This window comes from Sciurus carolinensis, chromosome 11 (genome assembly GCF_902686445.1).
Source record: "Sciurus carolinensis chromosome 11, mSciCar1.2, whole genome shotgun sequence".
Classification (NCBI taxonomy): Eukaryota; Metazoa; Chordata; class Mammalia; order Rodentia; family Sciuridae; genus Sciurus; species Sciurus carolinensis.
This window is the reverse complement of record NC_062223.1, coordinates 30,310,486-30,322,466: the sequence shown is the minus strand read 5'-3', so window position 1 is coordinate 30,322,466 and position 11,981 is coordinate 30,310,486. Positions and strand designations below refer to the sequence as shown.

Below are 11,981 nucleotides of genomic sequence, written 5' to 3'. Positions count from 1 at the left end.
ATTGAGGGTTCAACCTTATATGTATCCAGATATGATATGACTGAATCTCTATGAATATTATATATGATTATTTCTGATAATTGTAAGAGTAATATGTACTTACATATACGTTTGTTAGTTCTTAATTTTTTTAGTTGAAAAGCAGTATGAATTCCATGGTATCTCTTTTTTTTCTTTTTATAAAACTAATTTGGAAATTAAATCATGAAGTTATAGAAAATATTCTCTTTCTGAAGATTCTCTTCCTTTCCAGTCACTGTTGTTTTAGGGTCTGAGTACTCTACATTCTAAAATCATGTACCTGATTTCCTTAGAGATTTCTGTGTTCTGACCTCTGACTGTAAATATCCTTCACATATTTTGTCTGACTCCTTCTTTCCCTTAGAGTTCCTTTCTGGCACCTGTGAACATGAACTACAAGTCACATGAATCTTCACTCTGGTTTGATGAGAAAACATTTATTCTATCAGAGCAGTGGAAATTTATGAGTATAGATAAATAAAATTCAGTCAGTTCATTGTGATTTTTTTCTTCCCTCTGTAAGGCATTCCCAGTAAGGTAGCAAGTGTCTTTGAACACTCTCAAAGAAATTAACTGATGTTATCAGAAGAACCCATGTCATTTATGACTGGTTTGTCTTTGGAAAGTTTCATCCTTTTAAATAAGAGGCTCCTTTGATATAAAGTTATTCTAAACTATATTTGTTTTACCTTTTCTAAACTAATCAAAACATTGTGAGTATTTTTTAAGAACCGACTATAAATGTAGCTATAAATCATACACATTTTATAAATAAGTTTAATAAATATGGAATCTATCACACATAAACCCATGTAAGTAATTATATGGGTTTGAGGGTACTATGTGAATTTATGTTTTTAGCATGAAACTCCAATGGCAATAAAACATGTCCTAAATGCTGTGTATTACACCATGCAAGTATACTGCCAATTTTGGGGGGGGAACAGTATCAGGGTTTAAACTCAGGGGCACTCAACCACTGAGTCACATCCTCAGCCCTATTTTATTTAGAGAGAGGGTCTCGCTGAGTTGCTTATCACCTGTCTGTTGCTGAGGCTGGCTTCAAACTCAAAAAACTCTGGCCTCAGCCTCTAGGGCTGCTGGGACTACAAGTGTGCACCACTCTAACAGGTCTGCCAAGTTTTTGATATGGAAAAAAATAAAGTAAATATCAATGTGGGGTAATACTTAAGGAGCAAAATCAGTCAGAATCTGGCCAAAGATAAGGAAGAGTTGCATTTGAAGAATTTTGTAGGAAAGCATTATATTCAAATCTTTATTTAAAAATGACATCCTACTATGTCAAGGACTCAGGTTGAGGACTCAAGTGTTAGATGACTTATTAAGAAATCATATCTGGAAGGTACTCAAAAATTAATGTTATATTGGCTTTGAATATGTCATAATCACACAAAACACCTTGAACTATTTTGCTCAAAATATTCCATAACTTAACAGAACACACCATAAATGAAATCCATTTTCTTTTACAGATAGATCATCTCACACTTGCTCCTTCTCCTCATTCATGAAATCATGCAGCTGAACAATAATGTGACTGAGTTCATCCTACTTGGGTTGACACAAGATCCATTTAGGAAGAAAATAGTATTTGTCACATTTTTGTTTTTCTATTTGGGGCCTTTGCTGGGTAACTTGCTCATTATTACCACCATCAAGACCAGTCGGGCATTCGGCAGTCCAATGTACTTCTTTCTTTTCCATTTATCCTTACCTGATACCTGCTTCTCTACTTCCATAGCTCCTAGAAAAATTGTGGATGCCCTTTTGAAGAACACGACTATTTCTTTCAGTGAGTGCATAATCCAAGTCTTTCCGTTACATTTCTTTGGCTGCCTGGAGATCTTCATTCTCATCCTCATGGCTGTTGACCACTATGTGGCCATCTGCAAGCCCCTGCACTGCATGACCATAATGAGTTGCTGGGTCTGTAGTGTGTTGGTGGCCGTGGCCTGGGTGGGGTCCTGTGCACATTCTTTAGTTCAGATTTTTCTTGCCTTGTGTTTGCCTTTCTGTGGTCCCAGTGAAATCAATCACTACTTCTGTGACTTGGAACCCTTGTTTAAGCTCACCTGTACAGACACATATGTGACCAACCTACTCCTGGTGTCCAACAGTGGGGCCATTTGTACAGTGAGTTTTGTCATGCTGATGTTCTCCTACATCATCATCTTGCATTCTCTGAGAAACCACAGTGCAGAAGGGAGGAGAAAGGCCCTCTCCACCTGCATCTCTCACATTGTTGTGGTCATTTTGTTCTTTGTCCCTTGCATATTTATGTACACAAGACCTGCAACCACCTTCCCCATGGATAAGATGATAGCTGTGTTTTATACCATTGCAACACCTTTGATCAATCCTCTGATTTACACACTGAGAAATGCAGAAGTGAAAAAGGCCATGAGGAAGTTGTGGAGCAAGAAATTGGTCTCAGATGACCAGCTTTAATCCTAGTTTGGATTAAAATAGAAGAAATAAATAGAAAAATTTAACTTCTAATCACAGATTTAACAGAATAGTCCCTAGGGGAATGAGAGTTCCTTCAGGAAATGACATGTGTACGTGTACACTGACTACTTTAAATGGACTCTATGTAGAAAAGGAGACAGGATGAGGTGCAAACAAGTATTCAAGGGTTACTACCTTAAATGTTCTTCACTTCTGTGTCTCTTATTTGCCAATTATCTCTTGTAGAATTTATCTAGTGTTTTTTCTTGCCTTTTTTCACATTGGTGCCTGTTGTTCTGTGCTTGCAATGTTGTTCCACATGCTCAAATCCACAGAGGGGCTATTTCGCTCTCTTCCAAATAGCCTTATTTGTTAAACATTTCAACCTCTTATATCTGATTATGTACCTTAACTTACTTGTTCTTCCTAACTCAGCAGAATGTACCATGTGCAACAATTGGAAAAGCATCCTATTATCATGGATTATAGACAATCTAGGTACTCCCCAAATCAATACTAGAAAGTATATATACTTTGGACTCTTAACATGTGTTTACATAGAAACTTCCAGAACAGTGACAGAATATGAGCAGAAATTTTACCCTTCCAAAGGAGTATTTTGATCTTAGGGAGACTTTGTTGTTTTCTTTTCTTTTGCTAATAAATTTATTCTTTTTCTAAAATATACTTCATGCTCCTAATTTGATTTCTTCTAATTTGAGGGAGTGGTATCAAAATTGCTTAAAAATATAGAATTATGGATATTTGCTCAAAATATGGCATTATTACAATTATGGCACTGATGGCACAAATGAAAAATGGTATATTTACATGGACTAGAAGCGAAGAACATAAGCAGTTGAGTCAGATGTACTACTGCACCCCTGTAATCCCAGTGACTCAGGAGACTGAGACAGGAGGATCACAATTTCAAGGACAGACTTTTCATTTTAGTGAGACCCTGTCTCAGAAATTTAAAAAGAACTGTATTGTAACTCAGTGGTAGCACACCTCTTGATTCAACATCCAGTTTTGCAAAGTAAAACTTATATATAAACAGTTGATGTTAAAGAATTTTGAAATAGGAAGAGATTTCAGCAAAGTATGACATACCAAAGAGAATTTTCAAGTTTTTTTTTTTAATAAATATTTACTGTAAGTATATGAACTATGAATTTTCCTGTAGGAAAAGGCAGAACTGAGGAGAATAACAAAACAGAAAGTGTTTGCCAGGGGTTCAGGAGGAGAAGAAAAGTGATTAAGTGAAGCATGCAGCATTTTCAGAAGAGTGAAACTATTCTGTATGGTACTGTAATGGTAGATGCTCGACAACACATGTGTCATAAACTCAACTGTACAAAGAGTAAAGAGTAACATAATCTGTGAATTTCAGTAAGCATTTATTAATACTGGTTCAATGACTGTAACAAATGTTCCATACCAATGCAAGAGGTGTTGACAGGGAACTGCAAAGGGCAGAGTGCAGGTGTTAAGGATTCTTTGTTCCTTCCATGAAATTTTCATGTGACCCTAAAACTGCTTTAAGCATAAAGTACATTTTTTAAAGTTATGCTCACAACAGAAAGCCCACTTTTCATCATAGTATTTTAAAATGCATTATTGGAAATTTTTTCCAAAATTTTGGTTTAAGTACATCTTTATTAATATATTGATGCCTTGGAACCACCGAAAATTTTCCCTACAATGCAAAACAAATGACGAAAATGCCATTATTAAATGCACAATACTATAATTTCTGTGCACCATTTTTTTAAATATTGAGAAGTATTAATATTCATAAGCATTGAATAATTTGCATTAAAATAATTTCATTACTTTCCAGAGGAAGATTTTAGTATGTTCAAATTTAGATATCTAAAATATTCCTTTATGATGAAGGCTGTCTATTTTGGTTTTCTCTGTCTCAATGAATGTAAATGAGGATATAATTTTGTAAGTAGTTGAAGACTTCAATTATAACATGTAACATAAGAGCTCTGATGTGTATATAACTATATAGAGACTGCCAGATATAAAAATCAAAGACTAGCCTAGTTGAGAAAAAGACACTTAAAGAATTGTTTTTTCACAATTAATAGAACAAGGTCAAAAATCACCAAGTGTACAGAAGGCAACACCATTGACTATTTGACACCTATAGAATGCTCAATTTAACAACAGCAAAGTAACACTGTTTTCATCTGTATTTGAAATGCAAATCTGGATAGATTATGAGATGAGACATAACATTAGTGGATAAATTTTAAGGATTTTAAAATCATAAAATGTGGTGTATATACACAATGGAATTACTCAGTCTTAAAGAATAATGAAATTATGCTATTTACCCATAAATGAATGGAGCTGGAAAATATCATGCTAAGTGAAATAACAAATCCAAAGAACCAAAGGCTTGGTGTTTTCTCTGATAGGCAGATGCTACTTCACAATAACAGGAAAGCGGGGTGGCTAGGGAAGAATAGAGCTACTTTGGATGAATAAAGCTACTTTGGATAAGGTAGAGGGGAGTGAACGGAAGGAATGGTGCAGGAGAGTAGGAAGGATAGTAGAATGAATAAGACATTATTACCCTATGTACATAAATTATTATAACCCCAGTGTAATTTGACATCATATACAACCAGAAGAATGAGCAGTTATAGTCTTTTTATGTATGATATGTCAAAATGCATTCTACTGTCATGTATAACTAATTATAAAAAATTTGAAAAAAGAAAGGGAAAATAAGTCATACATATGTACATGACATTGAAAAACTGGAAATCTAAGTATAAAGGGCTAATCTTAAAATTAGGTCAAGAAAAATTCATATTGTATTATATTTTATACAAAGGAACAAGGATAATAATGATGTCTTACTTCTATTAGAAACTGGGGAGGTGATATTCAAAAGAAAAGCACATTTAAAGTAAGGAAAACACAATGTCAATACAGAATCCTGTATTAATTAAAGACAGCCTGCAAAAGTAGTTACAACAATGACCTTACCTACGAATCAAAAGCAGAAATACATGACCAAAGAACACAGTTTGAAAGAGAAAACACACCAGATGGAAATTCAGAACTCCAGGAAAAAATGGAGAGAACTAGAATATGTAACTACACAGTATTTTTCTTCCTGAATTTTTATATACAGTTGATCACTTAAGTCCTAAAGTAAAGAATGAATTGTAAATTTTAAATCACACATGACAGAAAAATATGTCAATAAAAGCACAAATCACAAGTATAAATGGAATTTTACCTTTTAAATTTCTTATATTACATATTGAGTAGGTTTCCTTTAATTCAAAATAAAATTTAATAATTATATGTATAATATATTTTATACAAAATGTACTTAATTCTTAATATGTTATTTATTAACCAGTCACAATAATATTTTATTATAATCTCCAAGACTAAAAAAAAAGACTAAAAGAACAGTAAGGACAGGTGCCGTTTTAAAGCCAAAAGTATTCTGGTATCTAACTCAGTTTGCAAGGAGCTGGGCATCCCCATTCTATGTTAACAAAGGTAAATATATGAATAATTTTAAAAGTGAACTCTTCTTGGATCCACAGGAGAAATGAGGTTACAAGTCACACTACTACTCTAAAATGGGAGAGCATGAAAGAAATGGAATCATGGGCTTCTGCTAGGGCAGAAGGCTCTGCATTAACAATGCTGGTATAGGAAAGCATCAGCGGTTAACTGGGACATATTGGGAGGCTCAGAGTAGACAAGAGATGAACTTCAGGGGTATCCCCTGTGAGTTTTACCTGCTAATATACTAAGCAGTTCCCACTTTAAGCATTTGAGGAAATTCCCTTGTCCTCCTGTCAGAAAGATGATAAAGGAACCAGTTTGAATACTGGAGTGCATTCTGTCTGCCTTAACAAGGTGTGCCTTCTGGAAAAATTAGCTAAGAAGCTAACTGCTGGGATGTTATCAGAGCCAACTGACCTAGGGATGAAAAAATCCAACTCCAGCCCCCTCAGTCATCCTGTCCAACCTAGAAGGGGGGCTATGAAGAACTTGTAAACCACAGTCCATGAAACAGGCTCACTGCTACACTGAGACCTGTCATGAGACTGTAGGATGGTTCTCCTCCATGGCAACTAACCCACAGTGCTAAAGAGCTATTTATATGCCTACAGAGAAAAATTTACACAGCGTAATAAAAAGTAAAAGCAAAGCAAAACAAAAACAAAGAACACAGTTTAAAAGACAATGTAGACAGTAGAACCAGAACCAGATTGGCAGTCATGTTAGTGTTTTCAAACCAGGAATCAAAACAAATATGATTAGAATGCTGAGGTCTTTTAGTCATTTCAAGCTCTTAGAACATAAGAATAATAGACTGCAGGTCTCAGATATTCATTTCCAAGAACTCTGAAGACTAGGAAAATTATTTTTAAGGTGCCAGTTGACTTGGTTCCTGGGAAGGGCCTCTTAATGATTTTCAGATGTCCATCCTCTGCCATGTCCTCTTATGGCAGAGGGCAAAGAATTCAGACTCCCTCCTCTCTTGTTGTCAGGGCACCAGTCCCACGCTTGAGGACTCTGCCTTCACAACTGAATTCCTCCTTAAGCCTCCATCTCCTAATGGCATCCTGATGGGTTTAGATTTCAATATGTGATTTGTGAATACCTGACATTCTGTCCATAGCAAGGTTTCTTATGGATAAAGCACACAGACTGAAAGAACAGATGAGAAATGTAAGCAGGAATTGTCAGGCCTGGTATCTAGGTCCATGAATTTTTTCTTGAATCCTGGACCCACTTAGATGAATCTATTGACTATATGCATAGTGGATGGACTTCAGTCTTTGTCCACAGGAGTCAATCTGATCTACAGGTGATTATAAAAACTGGAATAGTCCTTGTTCTTGTAAAACTGAGATGAACCTGTGGCCTCAGTGCCTTTGGCCTGTCCTGAAGACTGAATCTCCAGATAGGATGGTGGGTCTGTGCTGACTGGTTTGGAGCCTGGGTCTATAGGGGTAGACTGGAACTGTAGTTCATAGGAAACATTCTGTCTTTTGAGTCTGCTGGGAAGAACTTGGACACTAGGTATTCTGGAGTAGGCATAGATCCTAAATACTGAAGGACCTTCGACCATATACCACCCTGGAGCCTGAAACTGGTCTTATTCTGAGTTAGGCATGTAGACTGAGTACATATAGCCTAGGGCCAGTCTGATATTAGCCTGTTACCTAGACTTTGAAGATTTGCCTGAAGCCTGAGACCACTGAGGCTAGCATACATGTTAGCTGATCTGGAGGTTAGTTCCCTTGGGGACAAACTGGAACCTGGGTCAAAAGGATGGTCCATGAACCTGAGATCCTGGGAGCTGGTCCAGGAATGGGAATTACTAGGATAAGAATAGCCCCTTAATCTGTTGTTTGTGCAGGGGCTGGCCTTGAGTGTGAGGCTATGGTGACTGACCTGACACTGATTAAACATGGAGCTGTATGCTCAGCACCAGTGTGGTGCCTGGGGCCTGCAGGACAATCCTAGACTAGAACCTGGGGGTCATTGTATCCTATTTGGCAGGCGGGAGGGCTTGGAAGTTCAGACAATGGGTACCATCCTGGAGTCTTTATCTGCAGGGTTTGTCCTGCACTCTGATTCAGTGATGATGATGGCCTTATGAATAGGGTCACAGGGCCAATCTGGAGCTGGAGAGGGCCTGAATCCTGGTGCTATGGGACAGGCTTGGATTTTGGGCTGCAGAATCTAACCTGACAGTTGGGCAGACTTGGAAGTTCAATCCATGGGTGCCAGCTTGGAGCTTGTATCAGAAGTGTCTGCTCAAAGACTGAGTTTGTAGGAACCAGCCTGATAACTAGGATCCTGGGACCATTCCAGCATCTGGAACCAAAGTCATTCTTTTGATGTGTTTGGTCTAGAGCCATGGGTTAGTAGAGTTGGGCTAGTGGTGAGGCAGGCCCCAAGAACTTGAAGGCAGACCTAGAGTCTGGGCCTCTTGTGCTGTGGTGAGCTAGAGGTTAGTCCACAGGTACTGGAAATAGAATCTGGTACTAAAAGAGTTTGCACAGCAGTAGATTTTACTGAGGAAGGCACCACATAGGGGTCTATGGCCAAGTTCAGTGCTCACTTTCCTCATCTTTCCTGACTGGGAAAGTATTGCTCTTCACGCTTGGGGTTGGGAGAAAGGGTGATGCAGAGAAGGTAAAACTCTTCTTCCTGCCTTTTCCAATTCATCTTTCCTAATGTCTGTGTTACACTCATGTTATAAAATCTCACATGGTTTCTGAACTCTTGTGAAAGGATATTTATACATTGACAGTTGTTAAATTGATATTTCTGTAGGGGGAAGAGTGCTAGAAGTTTCTATTTCATCAATTTCATAATGGCAGCCTCACAATTTGAAACTTCTGATTAGTAAAACAGGTTATTAAGAATCACTTACAATATCTTCCATCAGTTACAATGTGAATAGGAAAACTACATTGCATCACACTGTTTTCAAACCTTAAAATATGCAACGGATACATCTTTCTTTATTTTGTCATTTTTAATGGCAGTGGAAGCCTCAATAAAGAAGTTCTTAATTCTCTGTATATATAGCAAATGTCTCAGTTGAGAAACCTGCTTCCTGAGACAGGGCACAACTGACAAACCAGGAAGCGTTTCTAATTTGAATCAATATCAGTAACATAATGTTCCTTTTGTCTTAGTTTATGAAGGACAGATTAACTGCTAGAATGTCAGAGACAGGAAGAACCTGGAGATCATCTGGTTCCCTTCTTCTGTGTACAGTTTCAGAAATGTAAAGCAACAGAAGGAGAATGGCAGGGTCTTCTCTCTTCAAGATGTGCTGCTTGGGTGACACATACCACCTCTCTGCACCTGCCCTCTTTACTGACATTGATTCAGTATGGAGAACAAGATCAGGCCAAGGGTGTCAACCCCAAGGCTTCAAGTCCCTTCCAATAATTTGTGTGGGCCCCACACTTTCCTCATGGAGTTCTTCATGTCTGCATTTCTCAGTGTGTAGATGAGAAGGTTGAACAAGGGGGCAATCATGTTGTAAAACAGAGCAGAAACTTTGTCATTGCTGACAGATCGGCCATGGGGACATAGGTGAAGATGAGGGGCAAGAAGAACATGAGCACAACCGTGATGTGTGAGCCACAGGTGGAGAGGGCTTTGTGGCAGCCCTCAAATGAGCAAGTCCTCAAGGTGGACAGGATGATGATGTAAGAAATTACCAAGGCAAAAAGGTCAGAATGGACAGCACCCCTGTGGTGGTAATGATTATGATCTTCAAGAGCCTTGTGTCAGTGCAGGCCAACTTCAACAGGGGGAAGACATCACAGAGATAGTGGTCTATCTGATTGGGGCCACAGAAAGAAAGTTGAATAACGATCAACACCCGCATCAGTGAATGGATGAAAGCTCCAATGACAGAAGCCATCACAAGGATATAGCACGCCCGTCTGCTCATGATGACCACATAGTGAAGGGGTCTACAGATGGCTACATAGTGATCATTGGCCATGGCCACCAAGATAAAGGTCTCAGTGGCTCCAAAGAAGTGGGCGTGAAACATCTGGGACACACAACCACTGAAGGAGATGGTGTTCCACTGAACCAGTAAGTCTATGATTAGTTTTGGGGGCCACTGTGGAAGTAAAGCAGACATCCATGAAGGACAGGTAGCTGAGGAAAAAGTACATGGGTTGCTCACCAAGGTGGCTTCCCCTGATGGTGAGAAGAATGGCCAGGTTTCCTGAAAGAATTGCAAGATAGCAAAGTGAAAATATCACACAGCAGGGGGTCTTCACATCTGCATTACTAATAGTCCCACAAGAATAAATTCAGTAATGTTCTCATATTCCATTTTTTTTCATGGGCTTGATTATTTAAAGGGAGAGGATAATATACCTGAAACACTAGACCATTGGAAATCATTGATTTATTTTCAAAATCATGTGTTCAGTAAATACATATATTGATTGTTTATTGTGAATCAATCAGTATAATTGGCACTAGTAGTACAGCAATGGATAAAATATATAGAATATTTACTCACAAGTAGAATGCAGGTCATTAGAGCAGACTCACTAGTAACAGGAATAGCACAGAAAATCAATCCTGATGGTGATGAATCCCAAACCCTCACACCACAAACAATAGGGTGAATACTTTTAGCACAAAACACAGTTTTTCAGTTCAATTTTAAGATGGTGTTTCAGTGTTACAACTTATTAGTAGCTTTGAAATCTCCAGTGTGTTTAAAAAGCCAATAGTTTGTCTATTCTTCAGAGGCAGGATGGATACTCTCATTCTCAGTTCTTCTAAACTGATAAATTTAAAAGTCAATCATGTCTAGTGATACCATACTTCAGCAAACTCATGCAAATATTAAACCTCTGGATAACAATCTCATCAAGTCCTTTTAGGACTCAAGAAAATGTTTTTTAAAAAAATGGAGGGAGAGGAAGAGCAACAACCAATCTGTGGAGAAGAGGGTTGATCCATCATATGGGCCTCCAGAATGGTTATTGCTTCCTAAACTTTTCCTTTTTTCCCAGTTCATTTTCCTGTCTCATTCAGGATTTCTCAAGTTCTCATCATGTGGGTCCTGTTGTCAGATTTCCTAGTATTTCTTCTTGCAATAGCAAACTTGCAAATACACTTGCATTCACAGGTTTTTCTACCCTTCATCTGTTTTACTGCCTTGGATCTCTGAATTGAACCAAGCTTTTTCCCTCATCAGACTCGCTATATGTTCATTGTAAAATCCTGGCATATATCAGTAAAAAAGAAAATATTTATTTGATGCAAATGATCACCCTACATCTCTTTCTTTCTTTCTGGGACTTGGAGTAACTTGATCTAAAATGAGTCACACAACTGCTAAACTCAAGCCTGGTTTTATAGAAAATAAATCCTATTCACTGAGAAAAAATTGTCAGCAAGCTTTTAAAGAGTTAGAACATCAAGGAAATCATGCCCTTTACACTGTAGTGTTCCTATGAAAAATGTTTTGGAAAAAATCAAATTTGATATACAAAGAGATTTTCAATAGGATTTTAGACATATGATGGATGTGTGAGTCAAAGTCCATTTATGAGCCTTAAGTTAACAACTCAACTTCTGATTTAATTTCAATTTTGGGGGGAGTGGGGGCACTCCCTAGAATTGTTGAAAAAGTCCAATTGCATTGGTCCTGAAATGTGATGTTAATTTTTTGAGTAAAATCTTCAAAATTGTTTTTATCTATACCATTGCTGAAAATGGAAACTTCTTCATAAACATGACATTTTAATAGAAATATAAAAAAATTAAACCATTTAACATGATTTATGGTTAGGAAGGATGAATGCAGTAAAAAAAAAAAAATTTGTTCCCAATTAACCAATATCATAATAATTGTAAATATCAAAATAATTATAAACTAAAAGTGTGACAAAATTTTTACTAATTTTTTTTACATTTTTTTAAATTATATATTG

At 37.3% G+C, this 11,981-nt stretch overlaps 1 protein-coding gene and 1 pseudogene across 1 annotated transcript; one reads left to right on the top strand and one right to left on the bottom strand.

Moving 5' to 3' along the window:
* Positions 1 to 1,468: 1,468 nt before the first annotated feature.
* On the top strand, positions 1,469 to 2,490 carry LOC124959410 (olfactory receptor 4C16-like). The gene has a single exon (XM_047517886.1). The coding sequence runs from the start codon at positions 1,558 to 1,560 to the stop codon at positions 2,488 to 2,490; it is 933 nt and encodes a 310-aa protein (XP_047373842.1). The 5' UTR covers positions 1,469 to 1,557.
* A 6,948-nt stretch (positions 2,491 to 9,438) lies between these two features.
* On the bottom strand, positions 9,439 to 10,363 carry LOC124959409 (olfactory receptor 4S2-like; annotated as a pseudogene).
* Positions 10,364 to 11,981: the final 1,618 nt, after the last annotated feature.

What these genes read in the sequence shown, in the direction of transcription:
- LOC124959410 (XM_047517886.1), top strand. Translation starts at nt 1,558, where the DNA reads ATGCAGCTGAACAATAATGTGACTGAGTTCATCCTACTTGGGTTGACA.